At 47.3% G+C, this 22,391-nt stretch overlaps 1 protein-coding gene across 1 annotated transcript; it reads right to left on the bottom strand.

Annotated features, from left to right (window-relative positions):
• Positions 1–17,907: 17,907 nt before the first annotated feature.
• Positions 17,908–20,749, bottom strand: LOC133245282 (protein S100-A7-like). The gene is made up of 3 exons (XM_061413217.1): positions 20,647–20,749; positions 19,057–19,213; positions 17,908–18,124 (listed from the first exon to the last, which is right to left on the bottom strand). The coding sequence occupies exons 2-3, from the start codon at positions 19,195–19,197 to the stop codon at positions 17,960–17,962; spliced, it is 306 nt and encodes a 101-aa protein (XP_061269201.1). The 5' UTR covers positions 19,198–19,213; positions 20,647–20,749; the 3' UTR covers positions 17,908–17,959.
• Positions 20,750–22,391: the final 1,642 nt, after the last annotated feature.

Raw genomic sequence — 22,391 nt, 5'->3', positions numbered from 1 at the left:
GTTGTATTTGAGATTTGATAAATGACTTTGATATTAATTTAAATATATGTTCATATTTTAATTTTTAAACTTGAAAAGAAGGGTTATTTTGCTTGCTTAATATCTAACAGTTTGATATTACTTATTACTTGGCAATATTCATGATTTGAACAGAAAATATGATTTGTGATCATTAGGAGTTAGGAGAAAGCAAGAGTAAACTATGTGAGCTGAGTGCTCCCTGCTTTCCTCCATCATATTTCTTAAGGACAGAAGTTAAGGCTGAGTCATGAGGACATGAGAGTCAATATTAAAAACGTTTAGGATTGTGGGGGTCACAGGGCAGAGTGAGTATAACCAACCGTGAGACAGAGACAAAAAAGAACAGCAGGAGGCATTTCTGCAGTTATGAGAGCAAGCGCCAGGCCAAGCAGGCTACTCCTACCTGATGCCCAATGAGAAGTGGAAAAGTGCCCACGAGATGCCAAACACCAGTGATGAAGATGTACATCAACAGAGATATGACTACCAACTTTTTCAAAGTACAACCTCAGCAAAATGGCCTTAGATCACAGTCTGCACAAGCCAACAAAGCCCTTCAAAGAAAGTTTCTGCCTGAATTAGCACAACCCAGGGTGAGATATTGCTTCTTTACATTCATGCGCATGTATCCTGCCCAAAACAACTCATTGTGACCTTACAGTGATGAGGTAGTCATTGCAGTCAGAACCAAAACCAGCAGGAATTCAGATTTCATTGTAATGAATAATTGAGAGTAAAAATTTGAAGACTTTAATAAACACAATCCAAGAGTTATTCACAATTCTTCAACGAGAAAAATTTTTGTATTTGTATTTCTTCTTTGAAAATATATTGTCCATATGAGTTTGGGCAATGGCTCAGAAGATAAAGAATCTGCCACAATGCAGGAGACCTGGGTTCGATCCCTGGGTTGGGAAGATCCCCTGGAAAAGGAATGGTAACCCACTTCAGTATCCTTGCCTGGACAATTCCATGGACAGAGGAGCCTGGTGGGCTACCGTCCCTGGGGTCACAAAGAGTCCAACATGACTGAGCGACTAAAACTTTTTTTCATTTTCGTATCAGCTTGGGTAACAAGGTGACAATCCAATTAGTTCCAATGAAGTTTGCAAATGACTTTGCAAACTGGGCCAATAAAATAATATCAACCATGCAAGTTAAGTGGGGCTTCCCAGGTGGCTCAGTGGTAAAGAATCTGCCTGTAGTGCAAGGAGATGAGGATTCAATCCCTGGGTTGGGAAGATGCCCTGGAGAAGGAAATGGCAACCCACTGCAGTATTCTTGCCTGGGAAGTCCCATGGACAGAGGAGTCTGGTGGGCTACAGTCGTAGGGCGGCAAAGAGTCGGATGGGACTGAGAGCACACGCACGTGCGCGCACACACACACACACACACACACACACACACACACATGCAGGATAGTGCTAACATTTTTTCTACCAAGAAAAACAGTCAAATACTGAAAACAAATGTTAATTTTATTATATTGGAATTAAATCTTTTCCTGGGAAAAATTCACTTTCCACCGTAGCTACAGAATCACATTCTCTATCTTGGACAAATAAATGATACTTTTTCTGCTTTGAAGAGAAGTCTGCCCTTTCATGCATTCCCACAGTTTCTGTGTCTCTTTTCTCCATAATTCTGCATCCCAGCCTGTATGCTATCAATCAGTTCATTAACACAGAAACATACATGCTTGTAATCAAAATTATTTTTAGTGAACTTGATTTTCCAGTTCTTTATGTATCCCATTCAGTGATACTCTTAATAATTAATGGTTATAGAAAATATCAACTTTATATTTAAAGGAATTGTAAAGAATCTTCAAAATATGAGGAAAAAGAATTTCATGAACTCGTGTCTACTTACTGAAAAATATGTTTAAGGATCAGGGAAAAAAAGATGTGTTCTAAAAATTTCTCTGCCTTTTAAGAACCAATATCTAGTAAAGAAAAGAGATGTTCATTGGTATGTACAGCATGAGACAAAGAGTACAAAATGCTTTATTAGGTGATATCTTAAGTAATATATCTTAAGTATGGGATCTTCTAAAAAAAGTGAAAATTAGAAATACCATAGGATCCAGCTATTCCAATTCTAGGTATTTTTCCTAAGAAAATAAGAACAGTAATTTAAAAAGACATAGATACCTCTATGTTCCCTGCAGCATTATTTAAAAAGCCAAGCCAAGATATAGAAGAGCCATAAATGTCCATCAACAGATGAATGGATAAAGAAGATGTAGTACATACACTCAATGGAAGGCTGCTGCTGCTGCTGCTGCTAAGTCGCTTCAGTCGTGTCCGACTCTGTGGGATCCCATAGACGGCAGCCCACCAGGCTCCCCCATCCATGGGATTCTCCAGGCAAGAACACTGGAGTGGGTTGCCATTTCCTTCTCCAATAAAAGGAACGAAATCTTGCCATTTGCAACATGAAAGGACATAGAGTATATTAAGCTAAGTGAAATAAGTCAGAGTGAGAAAGACAAATACAGCACAATTTCACTTGTATGTGGAATAGTAAAAATAAATCAACATACGTAAGAAAACAGAAAAAGAGTCATAGATACACAGAACAAACGTGATTGCCAGGAAGGAGAGGTGATAAAATAAATTGGAAAGGAAGATTAAGACTTACAAGCTTGCAAGTTATAAATAAATGAGTAAGGAGCTGAAATACACATCTTGGAGACTATAGTCAGTAATATAAGAAGTTTGTTTTCTTGCAGATATAACTAGAATTATTGTAGGGGTCATTTGTAATCTATAGAAATATTAACTCAGTATGTTGTGCATCTGGAACTACCATTGTTGTAAGTCAGTTATACCTGGAATTATCATTGTTGCAAGTGAATTATGCTTCAATTAAAGAAAATTGCAAAGACCTAGAAAATAAGCAAGCCCTGCACAAATCTCTAGCAAATTCTCCATGCGTGAAATGTTTCTCTTTTCAAGAATAATGACATGTTTAGCAATAAAGATTGAAATTTTGAAGAAAGATTCAAAATAGGAAAGTGCATCATAGATCAGGATTTAACAACTCAGAAGCAAATGCACATTGCTCTAAAGATTAATAAAATATTGAAAATATCATAGTAGATAATATTTAAATTAGGAGAAATATGATGAAAAAGTGTATTGTAAGAAAGTAGAGGGAAAGAAAGCAACTCTTAAACCCTATTGAATAAATATTTCTGGAAAATAAATGTAGTCAAAAAATTGCAACCTATTTGATGAATGTGCCAAAAGTGGAAGATAGATCTCATATATGAACGATTGGAATATCTGGGGAAAACATCAAAGCCAAGATGGAAAGCAAATCCTAAAGATTATTATGCAAATTATTCTGAAAGTAAAGAAAGGTTTGAAACTAATTAAAGAGAACTATGAGAATTAAACTGCAGTATGCAGGTCAGGAAGCAAGATGAAATTAAAAGACGCTTACTCCTTGGAAGGACAGTTATGACCAACCGAGATAGCATATTAAAAAGTAGAGATATTACTTTGCCAACAAAGGTCTTTTCTTCCAAGGAGTAAGTGTCTTTTAATTTCATGGCTGCAGTCATCATCTGCAGTGATTTTGGAGCCCCCAGAAATAAAGTCAGCCACTGTTTCCACTGTTTCCCCATGTATTTGCTATGAAGTGATGGAACCAGATGCCATGATCTTAGTTTTCTGAATGTTGAGCTTTAAGCCAACTTTTTCACTCTCCTCTTTTCACTTTCATCAAGAGGCTCTTTAGTTCTTCTTCACTTTCCGCCATAAGGGTGGTATCATCTGCATCTCCGAGGTTATTGATATTTCTCTCGGCAATCTCGATTCCAACTTGTGCTTCATTCAGCCCAGCATTTCCATGATGTACTCTGCATATAAGTTAAATAAGCAGGGTGACGATATACAGCCCTATTTGGAACCAGTCTGTTGTTCCATGTCGAATTCAAACTGTTGCTTCCTGACCTGCATACAGGTTTCTCAAGAGGCAGGTCAGGTGGTCTGGTATTCCCATCTCTTTCAGAATTTTCCACAGTTTATTGTGATCCACACAGTCAAAGGCTTTGGCATAGTCAATAAAACAGAAATAGATGTTTTTCTGAAACTCTCTTGCTTTTTAGATGATTCAACAGATGTTGGCAATTTGATCTCTGGTTCCTCTGCTTTTTCTAAAACCAGCTTGAACATCTGGAAGTTCATGGCTCACGTATTGTTGAAGGCTGGCTTGGAGAATTTTGAGCATTACTTTACTAGTGTGTGAGATGAGTGCAATTGTGTGGTAGTTTGAGCATTCTTTGGCATTGCCTTTCTTGGAATTGGAATGAAAACACTTTTTCCAGTCCTGTGGCCACTGCTGAGTTTTCCAAATTTGCTGACATGTTGAGTGTAGCACTTTCACAGCATCATCTTTTAGGATTTGAAATAGTTCAACTGGAATTCCATCACCTCCACTAGCTTTGTTCATAGTGATGCTTCCTAAGGCCCGCTTGACTTCACATTCCAGGGTGTCTGGCTGTAAGTGAGTGATCACACCATCGTGATTATCTGGGTCATGAAGATCTTTTCTGTAGCGTTCTTCTGTGTATTCTTGCCACCTCTTCTTAATATCTTCTGCTTCTGTTAGGTCCATACCATTTCTGTCCTTTATTGTGCCCATCTTTTCATGAAATATTCCCTTTGTATCTCTAATTTTCTTGAAGAGATCTCTAGTCTTTCCCATTCTATTGTTTTCCTCTATTTCTTTGCACTGATCACTGAGGAAGGCTTTCTTATCTCTCCTTGCTATTCTTTGGAACTCTGCATTCAAATGGGTATATCTATCCTTTTCTCCTTTGCTTTTGGCTTCTCTTCTTTTCTCAGCTATTTGTAAGGCCTCCTCAGACAGCCATTTTGCCTTTTTGCATTTCTTTGTCTTAGGGATGGTCTTGATCATTGCCTCCTGTACAATGTCACGAACCTCCATCCATAGTTCTTCAGGCACTCTATCAGGTCTAGTCCCTTGAATCTATTTCTCACTTCCACTGTATAATCATAAGAGATTTGATTTAGGTCACACCTGAATGGTCTAGTGGTTTTCCCTACTTTCTTCAATTTCAGTCTGAATTTGGCAATAAGGAGTTCATGATCTGAGCCACAGTCAGCTCCCAGTCTTGTTTTTGCTGAGTGTATAGAGCTTCTCCATCTTTGGCTGCAAAGAATATAATCAATCTGATTTTGATATTGACATCTGGTGATGTCCTTGTGTAGAGCCTTCTCTTGTGTTGTGGAAGAGGCTGTTTGCTATGACCAGTGCATTCTCTTGGCAAAACTCTATTAGCCTTTGCCTTGCTTCATTCCGTAGTCCAAGGCCAAATTTGCCTGTTATCAGGTATTTTTTGACTTTCTACTTTTGCATTCCAGTCCCCTATAATGAAAAGGACATCTTTTTTGGGTGTTAGTTCTAAAAGGTCTTGTAGGTCTTCATAGAACTGTTCAACTTCAGCTTCTTCAGTGTTACTGGTTGGGGCATAGACTTGGATTACTGTGATATTGAATTGTTTGCCTTGGAAATGAACAGAGACCATTCTGTCGTTTTTGAGAATGCATCCAAGTACTGCATTTTGGACTCTTTTGTTGACCATGATGGCTACTCCATTTCTTCTAAGGGATTCCTGCCTGCAGTAGTAGATATAATGGTCACTGAGTTAAATTCACCCATTCCAGTCCATCTTAGTTCGCTGATTCGTAGAATGTTGACGTTCACTCTTGCCATCTCCTGTTTGAGCACTTCCAATTTGCCTTGATTCATGGACCTGACATTCCAGGTTCCTATGCAATATTGCTCTTTACAGCAATGGACCTTGCTTCTATCACCAGTCACATCCACAACTGGGTATTCTTTTTGCTTTGGCTCCATCCCTTCATTCTTTCTGGAGTTATTTCTCCACTGATCTCCAGTAGCATATTGGACACCTACTGACCTGGGGAGTTTCTCTTTCAGTATCCTATCATTTTGCCTTTTCATACTGTTCATGGGGTTCTCAAGGCAAGAATACTGAAATGGTTTGCCATTCCCTTCTCCAGTGGACCACATTCTGTTAGACCTCTCCACCATGACCTGCCCGTCTTGGGTGGCCCCATGGGCATGGCTTAGTCTCATTGAGTCAGACAAGGCTGTGGTCCTAGTGTGATTAGACTAACTAGTTTTCTGTGATTATGGTTTCAGTGTGTCTGCCCTCTGATGCCCTCTTGCAACACCTACCATCTTACTTGGGTTTCTCTTACCTTGAACATGGGGTATCTCTTCACGGCTGCTCCAGCAAAGTGCAGCCGCTGCTCCTTACCTTGGATGAGGGATATCTCATCACCACCGTCCCTCCTGACCTTGACGTGGGATACCTCCTCTTGGCCCTCCTGCACCTGCACAGCCACCGCTCCTTGGGCATGGGGTTGCTCCTCCCGGCCACCGCCCCTGGCCTCGGATGTGGGGTAGCTCCTCTCGGCCATTCCTGCGCCGTCGCAGCCTGGCACTCTCGGCTGCTGCCCCTGGCCTTGGATGTGGGGTGACTCCTCTTGGCTGCACTCTGTGCGCCGTTGCAGCCGCCCGTGCTCTGTTCATAGGCAATGCTTGTTCCCTCCCTGTTGTTTGACCTGAGGCCAAACTATGGTGGAGGTAATGAAGATAATGGCGACCTCCTTCAAAAGGTTCCATGCACGCACTGCCACACTCAGTGCCCCTGACCCTGCAGCAGGCCACCGTCAACCCACGCCTCTGCTGGAGACTCCTGGACACTCACAGGCAAATCTGTGTCAATCTCTTGTGGGGTCACTGCTCCTTTCTCCTGGGTCCTGGTGTGCAACAGGTTCTGTTTGTGCCCACCAAGAGTCTGTTTCCCCAGTCCTGTGTAAGTTCTGGTGGTTCTGTGGTGGGGTTAATGGTGACCCCCTCCAAGAGGGCTTATGCCATACCTAGGTCTGCTGCACCCAGACTTTCACACTGATGACTGCCTAAGTCAGCTGTTAATATGCCCATAGTTGCCCTGGGTTCTGTTACCACAGAGATCAGCTTATATTTATGGGTGGGGTCTTGTCCTCTGGTGCTGTTAGTACTTCCAGGCATGGGCACTGAGCAGGGAACCCCTTGCTCCATGACGAGGATCCCTTGGCTGTCATGGGCAGGTCAGAACATCCACACTTGGACCCCCCCCCCCACCTGGGTTTTTATTTTGGCTTTTCCACTTAGGAGATCAAATGCTGAGAACATAGATCCTTGCACCCTCTCAGCTGAATACATGAACCAAACCTGGGGAAGAGCTATGTTGAATGCATAAGAGGGAATACACAGATTTCTCCAAAAAGGGCCCTGAGACTGCGCTGGGTCTTCTGGTCTGTTGGAGCTGGAGATTCACCCATGCTCTTTGCGTCTGGAACCAAGTAGGGCACCCATCTAGGTGACCGTGTGCAAGGACAGACCAGAACTCGCATTTGAGACCTTGCAGGGGCCAGGTGGGCACTTGCTTCCTAGTCTGCTTTCATGAGGGCAATAAGCAGACTTGTCACCTTTCTCTCAAGTATGGTTTTCTAAAGCCACATACCCCGCTGGGCCAAGTGGGGACAAAGGTAAATGAGTCAGTCCCTGCTGTAGTGTGAGGAGTCCTTTCAATACAAATGAAACTGGTAAGAAGTCTAGCTGGCTCCAGTCAATGCTTTGAATGGTCATTTTGGAACAGTGCTAACCATGCACCAGATGCAAGGGTTGGCTGGGAGCAGACAGTTTCCATGTCATTTCTGAGCCAGGTACTGTGCTAAGAAATGGAGATACAGAAATAAAAATGTTGTAATGGCTGCCCCCTGTCTCTAAAGTGCCCATTTTCTATGTCCTTTCCACTGGGGTTGCTAATTCTTTCCAGTTGGAAGCCCTTCAAACCCTTCAGAGCAAGCGTCAGAGTTAGCATTGGTGCCCATCTCCAGCACCTTTTTCAGAGCATTTCTCCACTGTTCTGCACACTTTCACAACCTTCCCCACCACTGAGGCTTTCATCAGGCTGCCATGAGATTTATCCTCCTTTCTTGTTCTTTTTGCACACATTTCTGATGCATAGAGGGGTTAGACATGGGCCTTACATTCACCCTTTCTGTCTTGCCAGGACAGTATATCTGGAGTAAGTCCACCGTCTTAGGCCAGATTTCCCAGAAGGAGAGATAAGATGGGGATTCTTGTGTAAGTGGTTTATTGGGGGAGTACTCTCAGGGGAAGCATGACAGGAAATGAGGGAACTGCACAGGATGGGGGAAGAGGCACGACAAAGATGAGAGCTCAGCTTCTGTTTCGATTCAGTCTGATTCTATGAGGGGCTCCAGAGGATGAAGGAAATCAGAGATTGTCCGATTCTGAGGCAGCGAGGCCCACCTTTTGTTCGCCTTTGTCAGGTCATCCCTAACAAACAGCAGACTGTCCCCAGAGGAGGCAATCCTGGCTTTCCTGGGCCTGGAAGCTCCTTTGCAGCACATCGTTCAGTCTACTTTCTTGAATGCAAACAGAATAATAATAGCAAACATGTACAGCAGATACTTGGGCTTCCCAGATGGTGCAGTGGTAAGGAATCCACCTGCCAGTGCAGGAAATGTGGGTTTGACCCCTGAGCCAGGAAGGTCCCCTGAAGAAGGAAATGGCAACCTGTTCCAGTATTCTTGCTTGGGAAATCCCACAGACAGAGAAGCCTAGTGAGGTACAGCCCATGTGGTCACAAAGAGTTGGACACAGCTGAGCATGCATGCACAGCAGACACCACCTGTCCATCTCCCTCTAAAGCGCATTGTCTAAGGTAACTCCTTTACCCTCCAAAACAATCGAGGAGGCACATACTGCCACCCCCCTTTACTGGTGAGATACTGAGGCACAGAGAAGGTAAGTCCTGCCAACCTGGGGCCAGAATTTATGCTATTAACCAGGATCCATTGGAAGTGCTTTGAAGGCAGCTGCTGGCCCCATTTCCAATCCTCCCCCAAACACCTCTGCTTTTTTATAATTTTCTTTTTTTCTGGTTATTGTGCTTTTTATTTCTCCCTGATGTTCCAAGATTCATTATTTTATTATTTTTTTTCTATTTTAAGAACTTCCTTCAGCTGCTCGTTTTAGGTAGTTCTGCTGGGGAGGAATTCTTAGTTTTTTCTTCAACTGAGAATGTACTGATTTCCTTCTTATTCTTTTTTTTTTTTAACTTATTTTTAATTGCAAGATATTTGCCTTACAATGTTGTGTTGGTTGCTGCCATACATCAACATGAATCAGTCATAGGTACACAAATGTCTCCTCCCTCTTGAGCCTCTCTCCCACCCCCTAACCCATTCCATCTCTCTAGGTTGTCACAGAGCACCAGGTTGAGCTCCCTGAATTCTACAGCACATTCCTACTGGCTATCTATTTTACAAGTCTGGGTCAGTTTCTTGCGGGGTCATTGCTCCTTTCTCCTGGATCCTAATGCACAGAAAGTTTTGTTTGTGCCCTCCAAGAGTCTGTTTCCCCAGTCCTGTGTAAGTTCTGGTAGCTCTATGGTGGGGTTAATGGCGACCTCCTACAAAAGGGCTTATGCCATACCCAGCTTGGCTGTACCCAGAGCTCCTGCCTCTGTATCGGGCCACTGCTGACCCGTACCTCCACAGGAGGCACTCAAACACTCAAAGGCAAGTCTGGCTCAGTCTCTGTGAGGTCTCCTCATGTGCACAAGGATTTGTTCGAGCCCTCTGAGCATCTCTGGTGGGTATGGGGTTTGATTCTAAATGTGATTTTGCACCTCCTACCATCTTACTGGGGCTTCTGCTTTGCCCTTGGACGTGGGGTATCTTTTTTTGGTGGGATCCAACATTCTCCTGTCAACAGTTTTCATCAGCAAGTTGTAATTTTGGAGTTCTCACAGGAGAAGATAAGCGCACATCCTTCTACTGTGCCATCTTAGACAGGGCAATCCCTGCCTGAGATACAATCAGATTGATTAAATCCTTTGCAGCCAAAGATGGAGAAGCTCTATACAGTCAGCAAAAACAAGACCGGGAGCTGACTGTGGCTCAGATCATGAACTCCTTATTGCCAAATTCAGACTGAAATTGAAGAAAGTAGGGAAAACCACTAGACCATTCAGGTGTGACCTAAATCAAATCTCTTACAATTATACAGTGGAAGTGAGAAATAGATTCAAGGGATTAGATCTGATAGAGTGGCTGAACTATGGATGGAGGTTCATGACATTGTACAGGAGACAGGGATCAAGACCATCCCCAAGAAAAAGAAATGCAAAAAGGCAAAATGGTTGTCTAAGAAGGCCTTACAAATAGATGAGAAAAGAAGAGAAGGAAAACGCAAAGGAGAAAAGGAAAGATATACCCATTTGAATGCAAACTTTCAAAGAATAGCAAGGAGAGATAAGAAAGCCTTCTTCAGTGATCAATGCAAGGAAATAGAGGAAAGCAATAGAATGGGAAAGACTAGAGATCTCTTCAAGAAAATGAGAGATACCAAGGGAATATTTCATGCAAAGATGGGCACAATAAAGGACAGAAATGGTACTGACCTAACAGAAGCAGAAGATATTAAGAAGAGGTGGCAAGAATACATAGAAGAACTCTACAGAACAGATCTTCATGACCCAGATAATCACGATGGTGTGATCACTCACCTAGAGCCAGACATCCTGGAATGTGAAGTCAAGTGGGCCTTAGGAAGCATCACTAATAACAAAGCTAGTGGAGGTGATGGAATTCCAGTTGAGCTATTTCAAATCCTAAAAAATAATGCTGTGAAAGTGCTACACTCAATATGCCAGCAAATTTGGGAAACTCAGCAGTGACCACAAGACTGGAAAAAGTCAGTTTGCATTCCAATCCCAAAGAAAGGCAATGTCAAACAATGTTCAGACTACCCCACAGTTGCACTCATCTAACAAGATAGCAAAGTAATGCTCAAAATTCTCCAAGCCAGGCTTCAACAGTACATGAACTGTGAACTTCCAGATATTCATGCTGAATTTAGAAAAGGCAGAGGAACCAGAGATCAAATTGCTAACATCCTTTGGATCATTGAAAAAGCAAAAGAATTTCAGAAAAACATCTACTTCTGCTTTATTGACTACAAGAAAGCCTTTGACTGTGTGGATCACAACAAATTGTGGAAAATTCTTCAAGTGATGGACATACCAGACCACCTTACCTGCCTCCTGAGAAATCTGGGGCAGGTCAAGAAGAAACAGTTAGAACTGGACATGGAACAACAGATTAGTTCCAAATCAGGAAAGGAGTGCGTGAAGGCTGTATATTGTCACCCTGCTTATTTAACTTATGTGCAGAGTACATCATGCGAAATGCCAGGCTGGATGAAGCACAAGCTGGAATCGAGACTGCCAGACTGCCATATCAATAACCTCAGATATGCAGATGATACCACCCTTATGGCAGAAAGTGAAGAGGAACTTAATGAAAGTGAAAGAGGAGAGTGAAAAAGCTGGGTTAGAACTCAACATTCAGAAAACTAAGATCATGGCATTTGGTCCCATCACTTCATGGCAAATAGATGGGGAAACAATGGAAACAGTGACAGACTTTATGTTTTGGGGCTCCAAAATCACTGCAGATGGTGACTGCAGCCATGAAATTAAAAGATGCTCCTTGGAAGAAAAGCTATGACCAACCTAGACAGCATGTTAAAACGCAGAGACATTACTTTGCCAGCAAAGGTCTGTCTAGTCAAAGCTATGGTTTTTCCAGTAGTCATGTATGGAAGTGAGAGTTGAACTATGAAGAAGGCTGTGCTTTATAAGCATCAGTTCAAAAGAACTGAAAAGATTGAAAGCATCAATTCTTCTGTGGCGTTGGAGAAGAGTCCCTTGAGAGTCCCTTGGACTACAGGGAGATATAACCAGTCCCTTCTAAAGGAAATCAGTCCTGAATATTCATTGGAAGGACTGATGCTGAAGCTGAAACTCCAATACTTTGGTCACCTGAGGGGAAGAACTGGCTCATTGTAAGAGACTCTGATGCTGGGAAAGATTGAAGGTAGGAGTAGAAGGGGATAACAGACGATGAGATGGTTGGATGGCATCACTGACTTGATGGACATGAGTTTGAATAAACTCCAGGAGTTGGTGATGTACAGGGAAGCCTGGTGTGCTGCAGTCCACAGGGTTGAAAGAGTCGGACACGCCTGAGTGACAGAACTGACTGACTGATCTATCTTATGTGTGGTAATGTATAGGTTTCAATGCTACTCTCTCAATTCGTCCACCCTCTCCTTCCCCTGCTGTGTCCACAAGTCTGTTCTACCATTTTCTATCTCTGGTTACTGGAAGCAATTTTGTTTGCAGAAGGTGTCTGGTGGTAAAATCATTTGAAAACCTGGTACAGGAGGGCCTGCCTGGAGGAGGCTGGCGGGCAGGCCATGTAGAGGTAAAGTGCAGATTTAGTCAGTGGATGCATATATATGGGTCCATGCTGTGTGTGTGTGTGTGTGCATGTTGAGGGAAAGCTGGGGGAAAAGCAGAACCAAAACGCCTGCCTTAGGGAGGCCTCTGGTGCTCTTCAGGGCTTCCCTGGTGCCTCAGTGGTAAAGAACCTGCTTGCCAATGCAGGAGACTCAGGAGATGCGGGTTCGATCCCTGGGTCAGGAAGATCCCCTGGAAGAGAGCATGGCAACCCACTCCAATATTCTTGAAATGGGATTCCAGAGTCCCATGGACAGAAAAGCCTGGTGGATTATAGTCCATGGGGTTGCAAAGTAGGACATGACTTAGTGACTGAGCATGCATGCGTGCTGGTGCTCCTGGTAGACCCTGACAGCTGGGAGGAGCAGCTTCAGGGGAACAGGGTGGGCTTCAGGGATGGGCCCTTCTGCAGAGAGGTGTGAGAAGCAGCCCCGAGGAGCATGAGGGTGCCGGGGTGGGTGCTCACTGAATATCCCAGGCTCCCCTCACTCCACGGACAGTGATTCGTAGTGCAGAGCAAGCAGAGTGAACCCAGTGAGTCAGCAGGCTGCTGTTCTAGCCCCCACAGGTCCCTTTGGTGACTGGAGGTAACAACATCCTCCATGCAGGATTCAGACCCCCAGGGCTCTGAGCCCGAGCAGCAGGGATGCTCAGCAGAAGTCAGGACCACTGGGTCTGACCCCAAGTCTGCCCCTTCCCAGCTCTGTGACTTCGGCCAAGCCAACCTGCCTCCTGGACCACGGTCCCTTCAGCTGTAAAATGGGATAAATACCCTCGTTGCCTTTCTGGGCCGTTGGCTAGGCAAAACGTTTCCAGTAAAAGTGGTTTTCCTCAGAAGGCACAAGTGCATCCTTTGTAGCAGACCCTTTGGGAGTGGCCAGTGATCAGCAGGAGCAGGAGAACCAGGGCTCTGGATCACAGAAGCCCCTCCCCACTGCCTGGGCCGTGGAGTCGGTTCCCAGGGCCTTGATGAGTCAGGGCCCTGGTGGTTTTGCTGTCGCTCTCCCGGCCACCTGTCTGTGCACACACCTGCCCTGGATGGTGGGCTCCGGTGGAGCAGAGCCAGGGCAGAGACCCTCCTCGCTCAGCCCAGAGACGGACAGAGACTCAGGATTTCTGCTGTCCTAGGAGCTGGCCTTCAGAGTCTGCAAGTCTTGGGTTTCACCCTGGCTTTGGCATTTACCAGGAAGCACTCCTGGGAGGTTTACTGAGCCCTCAGCCTCACATCTGTAAACTGGGATACTGAGACCCGTGACACAGGGTTTTTCTGAGGAGTAAGTGAGGCGATGCATTTAAAGCTCTTAGCACGCCGTCCGGCATGGAGTAAACTGTCACTGAGGGCAGCAGCTCTTACGTGATTGACAGTTAATGAAAGTTGGTCTAGTGACGCACTGGATACATAATCAGACACTCTGGTTCCACCTGCAAAGCCCCAAATGTTCTATTTCCTGAGGCACAGCATCCCTCTCATCTTCCCTCTGTCACCAGCTGCCAGGCCAGCCCCACAGGGCTCTGAGCGGGGTCTGGGTCGGGCTGAGTCCTGAGTGTGAGTCCCCACCCAGAGCAGTGTCACCTGGGCAACTGATGGAACAAGTGCAAATCTGAGGACTGTGAAGGGATCGCCCTTCACCTCGGAGCAGAGCTCTCACTCCTCCATGCCGCTTTGCTTCTTACAGGTTGAAGGCACGAGGCCCCAGCTTTGCTCCCTGCTCAGCCCAGGGCACTCCCTCTGGGCCAAGAGTCTTGGGGGAGTCAGAAAGAGTCATTCCTCTTCTCCCTCTAGGCCTCAATGTGCTCTACTGGGCACTGAGGGGCTGGACTAGATAGATAACCTCCTACGTCCTTTTGGTGGCTCTGTGACATCCAGAGAGATTCACAAACTTCTAGGGAAAATGTCTTTGTAGGTAATCAAGCGCTTAGTGCTGAGTCACTCAGTCGTGTCTGACTCTTTGTGACCCCATGGACGGTAGCCCCCCAGGCTCCTCTGTCCATGGGGATTCTCCTGGCAAAAATACTGGAGTGGGTTGCCATTCCCTCCTCCAGGGGATCTTCTCAACCCAGGTCTTCAGCATTGTAGGCAGATTCTTTACCATCTGAGCCACCAGGGAAGCCCATGAATACTGGAGTGGGTAGCCTATCCCTGCTCCAAGGGATCTTCCTGACCTAGTAATCGAACCGGGGTCTCCTGCATTGCAGGGCAGATTCTTTATCATCTGAGCTACCAAGGAAGCCCAGGTAATTGAGGATAGACCCAAATCTAGGATTTCCAGAGCCTTCTCTACCCTCTGCTGCCTTTTTTCTGCTTACTCTGCAGTTTGTGGCATCCCCTAGCTTTTTGGGCTCCGGTGTTTTCAAGGTGCTCAGAGAGGAACTGGAGGGCTCACAGCCCATACCTCCATGTTTGCAACATCCCCCTTGTCCCAGTCCTGGGACCGCTATTCACCATTATTCTGGCCTCAGCCTGTCTTGATCTGGAGTTAGGATGGACTAGCCTACAAATCCCAAGAGCAAATGCCCCATTACCCTCTGGTCTCCACTTGCATCTCATGACCTTGGTGAAAATTAGCCTCACCTCCAGCAGAGCCCGGAGGGGCTCCTCCGGTTGGGCCATAGAACCTGGTTCCCCACGTGGCAAGTGGTAAAGAACCTGCCAGGGCAGGAGATGCAAGAGCTGTGGGCTCATTCCCTGGGTGGGGAAGAACCCCTGGAGGAGAAAATGGCAACCCACGCCAGTATTCTTGCCTGGAAAACTCCACGGACCGAGGAGCATGGTGGGACCACAGTCCATAGGGTTGCAAAAGAGCTGGACGCGACTGAGTGTCCGAGAACGTACACACACACACAGGGGAATAGTGGTGAGCGAGGGTAGTTTGGAGACTGCGATCCCAGGGGTGTCAGACTAGGGAGAATGACTGTTGAGCATCCCGGAGCACAGGCAGGCCCTCCCTAGAACTTCCTGGTGTCCAGTGTGTGCTGTCATTACAGCCGAAGAGCCGCCCCTGGAAAGCCAAGGGCCAGGGCTCCCACCCCATCCCTGCAGCCCACACTCACCCTGCTTATTCTCCCTTTGCCTCTGCCGTCCTCCCGCCTCGCTCCAGGCCAGGGCTGTAATCAAGTTTTCCTTTGTTTGATATCTTCTCCCCACAGTAAAGAAAGAGCCAGATTTCTTGCTTTTTTTTTTTTTAATTAAACTTTTTATTTTGTATTGGGATATATCCTATTAACAGGGTTTCCCAGGTGGCACTAGTGGTAAAAAACCCACCTATCAATGCAGGAGCCATAAGAGACATGGGTGGATCCTTGGGTTGGGAAGACCCCCTGGAGGAGGGTATGGCAACCCACTCCAGTACTCTTGCTGCAGAATCCCAAGGACAGAGGAGCCTAGTGGGCTACAGTCCATAGCCTCGCAGAGTCGAACGTGACTAAAGCGACTCAGCATGCGTGCGTAGCCTAATAGCAATGTTGTCTAGTTTCAGGTGGATGGAAGGGACTTAGCCACACGTGTATATGTATCCATTCTCTGCCAAACTTCTCTCCTATCCAGGCTGCCCCTTAACATTGGGCAGTGTTCCCTCTGCTATGTAGTAGGTGGTCCTTGTTCGTTATCCATTCTAAATATGCAAGTGTGTATCTGTTCATCTCAAGCTCTCTAACTATCCCTTCGTTCCATCCCTCCCAACTGGCAATCATAAGTTGGTTCTCTAAGTCTGTGAGTTTGTTAGAGCCAGGTTTCTTAGAAGAGTTCTTTAAGAAACAAGACAAGACCAAGATGAGAAGATCAGCTTTCCCGAGTTTCTCTAGAGTGAGGCTGCAGTTGCCATAGATTTACACAGCCAGTCCCATGGCTAGAAGCCCTGTATTGAGGGTCAGAGATTAGCCAGGCCCAGCTCAGCCCAGAGGTCTCAATGAAGACCTCTCAGGAGTCAATAAACTGTTGCCTGCCTTGTTCTGATTACTAGTGTTATTTTTTAATCACTTTTATTACTGTTATTTTCTTATTTTTTTAAATTATTTATTTTAATTGGAGGCTAGTTACTTTAAAATACTGTAGTGGTTTTTGCCATATATTGACATGAATCAGCCTATTTTCTTATTTTTCATTGGTTATAAATGTTGGCAAAATAGTCTGCAAAGGATGTTCCTCAAGCAGAGAGGAGGTGATGTTCTGGAAATTGAAGTGCTCAAGGAATGCTGTCAAGGAAGCTGAGCAGTCACCCGCGCGGACAATAACTTGTCCTACATGTCACCTGCTGGCGGGAGAGCAGAAGGATGTGGAGACGGTTGCCTGATTCATCCAGGAAGAAGGTTTGCCTGAATAAGAGGTTAGTGGGAGGCTGAGTGGGCGGAGGTGGAGGGGTGGGGAGTGATAGGGCCAGAAGAGATGCCCTCAAGGAGGGCACGCTGGCTGAATCTGCAGGGGATATGATCTGTAAGTGGCACTGGGGAGGGGGTAAGCACTGACTCTGCCTCGTGGCGCCCTGGAGATACTCTGAGGAGTGCCAGTGATCTGTTTGGGAAGCCCCGGTGTTGTACTGGCTTCTAAATCCTCAGCCCCTAGAACCTTGCCTGGCTTCAAAGGGCCAGTGGGTAATGACATGCCCCTACCCATGGCAGATAGAGGAGACGGGCATGTACACGCTCGGCACAGGGCCCCTTCTCCTCCCTGAGAGGCTTCTCCACTGGGCTCCTTCTGCAGTCCTGTCTCCTCACTTGACTCCCATGGGATGTCTGGACCCCTGGACTAGCTAGACCTCCTCTGCCTGGAGCATCCATCACCATGTGCTATCCCCAAACACACAGCTCCTGGCTTGTAGCAAACAGCTGCTGAGAATCAGCTCAGCAAACAGGGTGACTCTCACTTCCACAGGGACACTCACATAGGCGAAAACACACCAAGGCTTGCACGGGGACCAGGACACAGCCCAGGGACCCCAGGCCACAGGACAGGAGATTCAACCGTTTGGTACTGCTGAGCCTCCTGTTCACAGCGACAAATGGCCCTGTGTCCTCAAACTCCCCCGTGCACCCGCCCAGCAAGAAAACCCTTTTAAATCGGTGCCAGTCTCCACAGCCCCTCGGGAAAATATTGGGGCATGAGGCCCAGTGTGGAGACACTGGCTTCTGCTTACTGCAGTTTCTTGGTCACCAGATGCTGAGCCCTGCCTTCACAAGGAAAAGCATGTCTGGGGCCTGCTGGAATGCTTTGTCCTGGCCTCCATCTCTGGGACCCCGCATGTTGGCTACATTTGTTAGGGAGCAGGGACAGAGGTGGACAAGAGGCCCTGCCGAGAAGAATGCTCGCTGATGCTGGAGGCCATGAGAGGGCGCACTGCTAGCACCTTCTTGGTCCATCCACCTGATGGAAATTCCAGAAAATATTCACAAGGAGTAGCAGTTTTGACAACATAGGCGCCCCCATAAAGAAAGGAAATAAGCCAGAATCTGGGGGGACAACACTTTATTGTTTCCTGGGTTGTCCGGAGGCCTCTGGGCTCACTGATTTCCCCCAGAACAGAGCTGTGCTCCGTGGCTGTGGTTGTGGTAGTCTGTGGCTATGTCCGCCAGCAAGGACAGGAACTCAGAAAAGTCAATCTTCTTGTCCTTATTCTTGTCCTTTTTCTCAAAGATATCGGACAAGTATTGTCTGCCCCTTTTCTCCTGTGGGCAAAAGACATCAAAACAGGCAAATTCAGCTCCACAAAAGCGATGAGTTGGGAGAAGAGGAAGAAGTAGAGACAGAGAAATGAGGACCCAATGCAGCACAGAGGTGTCTGGTATGGCATTGAGGAGGGGAGGTGTGGGTGAGGTGGGGACACTGACGTTGCCCAGCAGTTCAGTGGAGAGTCCTTCCTCAAATGTGAACTTGGATGAAAGCCTGACATGGTGAGCAGGCTCTGCCCAGAGCTGTCCTGATCAGTGTGCTGGTGGGGGGAGTCTCCAGCCCCAGACCACCCCCCCTCTTCCCCCAACTCCCTGCAGGTGACCACCTACCTAAGTTCTGCTCAGGGACTCAAAATAAGCCCTACCCTTGTCTGCCTCGTGCCAACCCCTTCTTCTTTTGACCTATGAGGTCTTACTTGCTCTGAGTTCCCTCTTCTTGCTTTCCCCAGTAACCTCTTCTTTTTGTAGTCAGTTCAGTTCATCGAATTGTCCAGTTAAATCAGGTCGGTGGATGAGTTCTTTGTTGTATAAAATGGTCTTAAGTTCTGTCAGTGATGGAATTTCTGTCACCTTCCCTCTGATCTCAAGAACCCTGAGGGGAGCCTCTAGAGCCTCTCAAGATCTGAGCAGAAGAGTTTGAGTCTCATACAGAAGCTGGGACAGGCGAGAGGGGACCCGTCACTGCCCTCCAGCTGTAGCGCTTTTTGACAACTTATCATCAAGTACTTATATGCACACATTGTTCTACTTTGCCACATACATCATCTCTTTACGCCCTGTTATAGGTCAGGATAGGAAGTTCCATGATGCCCTTTTGCAGATGAGAAAGTGAGGATCAGAGAATAGAGGGACTTGTCCAAAGTCACCCAGGAAAGGGTCCTCAGTCATGCCAGGACCCAGTCACCATGGGGGACCTGAACCCCACTCACACAGGCACCGAGGAAGTTGGGGAACTTCTCCTTCATCAGCCGCAGCAGGTCCTCCTTCTCGATGGTGTCATCGGATCCCGAGTATTTGTGAAACAGGTTGATCAAGTCTGTAATGGCCTGCTCAAGCTGAAAGCCGCTCATCTTGGCTTCAAAAGAGCTGCCAGAGAGGAGTCAGTGACCTTTTGTGTCCTTCCCCCAGGGGAGGGTCCCCAAGTTAGGACACCTGGATGGGGAGTGAGCAGCCAGCAAAAGCATGGCTCATTTGGAGCACAAGAAACTGCTTCTCTGCATGGTGGAAGGAGTAGCTGAGCAGCAGGAGGGCCCGACCAAGCTTGGGGCTGGGTCCCCACAGCTCAGGGTGTGAGTAGGTGAAGGAGATCGGCAGACTCCACTGTGGGGAGGACCACAGCGTGTGGAAGCAGAGACGGGGGGTCAGCCCCAGTGAGAAGACTGAGCCTGAGGTGGGACCTGGCAACCAGAGCCTTTGGATGACCCCACACCCCAAACAGCAGCAAATCCATCTTCTCTAGGTTCAGCATCAGGGTCAGAGTCACGGGGGCAGCACAGTGTCACCTCTGATCTGGTTTGAGCCTCCTGGGCTGCTTCAGGAAGATCCCCTAGAAATCCACCTGGACCATAAAGCAAGCTCTACAATAAGTGGACAGAAATGCAGTCCTGTCCTGAGCCCTGGTGGGGGCCTTCCTGGACCACCCCTGAGAGAGAAAGAGGGACTGGGGATCAGAATCAGCCTGGGGTTGGGAGTGAACAGAAATAGCTGCCCCAGCTCCAGGCTGTTGGGTGGAAGGTTGGAGATGGGGGTCCTTCCGATTTTCTGTTACTGGGCACTATGTGCATCTCCAAGGCTTGACCTCATTAAAATAAAGAGAACATCTGACTTTCCTAAGCAGGTTCTTCCCCCAGCAGTCAGAGGTCTAGGCTGCCCTGGACCCCAGTCAGAGAAACTGGACAGAGCAGCCCCCCCATGCCACTTTCCTAAGCAGCCAGGACATGACCCTGCATCACGCATGTCAACATCTAAGACAAACCCCCCTGCCTTCTGATGTAGGAGAAAGAGCCCACTGTTCTGTCAGTAAGAGGACCCACCCAAGGCTTCTGTCAACGTGGCCAAGACCAGAGCCGAGCCCTGCGTGCAGATGGTCCCTGAGCATTTTCCTGCTGGGAGGAGGTGGGGAGCTCTGGTTGATCAGTCTCTTACCCAGGTCAGGGCAGGACGTCTCACCAGAGTAATGGTGAGTGGGAGTCCCAAGCCTGGGGTTAAGGCTTTGGCTGGGACTCCCACTCTCCTCAAGGGTGAGGTCGGTGGGTTTTTTGACCTGATAATCAGGTGAGTCCAGAGAAGGAAGAAAGCAAGAGGAGGGGGAGTGTTCTCAGCTCCCACTGGGCACGTGTCCACAAGAGCATCACCGAGGAGCCAGTGGAGGAGCAGGGAGTATTGGTCATCTTGCCACACAGATGGGACCTCAGCATGTTGGCAGCAGAGTCGGGACTGGACCACAGGCTCCTGCATCCCCTCCCAGAGCTGCTTCCCGGCTCCTCCTAGAAAAGGTAGATAGGCCGGAGCAGACTTACCTGATCAGAGGAGATGTCACCAAGGAGAAGGACGAGTGAGATGCTCACTGGACAGAGACTGGTCCCTTTATAAGGCTTAGCCGGGAGCTTCCCGGGGCTGGGAGCCCTGCGGCTGTGTTCGATCTCTGCTTCCTGGAGCATTGCCCCACTCAGGTGGGTGGGCCACACCCAGGAGGGTGTGCTCAGCCTTTCCCGGCAGAACCCCAGGACACACTGCACCTCCCAGGATCTTTCCCTAGAGGCTTCTCTGTCCCCTGCTTGATCTGGGGCTGGGCAACCGGTGGGATGTATTGCAACAGGACTGGGAACAGAGTAGAGAAAACTGAGTTTCTGGACCTAAAGTGGATGGAATTTTGGACTCTGAAGGCTGCATGGTCTCCATTTTTATTTATTCAGTCCTTCTACAAACTCGGTCTCAGAACAATAACCCCACCGCCACTTACTGAGAACTGAAGGTACTCCAGGGCTCAGCATACCTACCCGCTCTTGCTCTCTCTTTAGTCCTTCACCAACTAGGCTCTAGATCTGTTGTCTCCATGTAAGAGTGGAAAATACGTGCATCAGGGCTTTAAGTAAACTAAGACTACACCGCTAGTAGACAGCAGTCAGGATCAGATCCCAGAAAATCTGGTCCAATTCTTAGTCTTAATGCTTTAAGTAGACTTGTGTCACCTCAGGCCCTGCCTTCTGGTACTCACAGTCACACCACCTCACTGCCATCTTCACACCTAGTCCTCGGTGGATCCTGGGAGGGAGACAGGTGTCAGGACCCACGGTGACGGACGAGGGAACACAGAGAGGGCAGTGGGCTCAGCCTGCTCACTTGCTGCTGAGGGAACACTCAGGGCCAGAACCTGAGTCCTGAGTTCACCTCCTCACTCTTGAATTCCCCTCGCAGCTCCTGGGGCGCCTGGACCACTCAGACCTCACTGTCTGGGTCCAGTGGTGGAGACAGCCGTGGAATGATCCTGGGGGCTACGACTTGGGCAAAGTTTCCTCCCAAAGTCTCTGATGCTGAATTCCTACACGTCTTCCATGACCTTTGACCTTCCTCCATGCTAAACAATATCTTCGGAGTTGGCAGGCAAGCCCCGGGCTCTGGTGTGTTGAACCTGCTGTTGAAATGCTAGGTGTGGGAACAAGATGGGGTAGTCAGCAGAGCCCCTCTAGGCTTGGTGAGGAAAGGGGCTGATGAATCACTGATACTGATCAATTTCCTGCTCCCTCTTCCTGAATTTCCTCATATGACACAAGAGTGTCCTGGTTCATCTGGTGGGTAGTCCTCAGGCTCCCTGGGCCTCTGCTGAGCTGGTCTGATGTCACGCTAGGATGGGACCTATTTTTTGGACCAATCTCATTCACCCAAGTAGCTTTCCACCAACTAGGACAGGTCATAGCAGGGAATGGAGACCCCAAACGGGTGGTCAATGTCTGGCATCTCTTGAGGGTTTCTCACGGAGGCAGCACAGTCCAGGCTTCCTAAAAGATCCCACTTTGGTGGCAGAAGAAAACAAAAAACCACTTGTTATTTTTCTTGTTTGTCTATCTTTTTATTTATACTTATGTATTGCTTATATTTTGATTGTAGACTCTGTTCTGGATGTGTGTGTAGGGGGAGCAGAGAGAGAAAGATATTGCGGGTGTGGATGGTACTTGAGTGTTGCTCCATCTCCTGGGGGCACACGAGTAACCCAGTCTACCCTGTGTTGGGGATATACAGTGCGATGGTGGTGGAAGCAGGGAGA

The sequence above is a fragment of the Bos javanicus genome, chromosome 3, assembly GCF_032452875.1.
Source record: "Bos javanicus breed banteng chromosome 3, ARS-OSU_banteng_1.0, whole genome shotgun sequence".
In the NCBI taxonomy this organism is placed as follows: Eukaryota; Metazoa; Chordata; class Mammalia; order Artiodactyla; family Bovidae; genus Bos; species Bos javanicus.
Note: the sequence above shows the minus strand (reverse complement) of the source record. Positions and strands in the feature narration are given on the sequence as shown.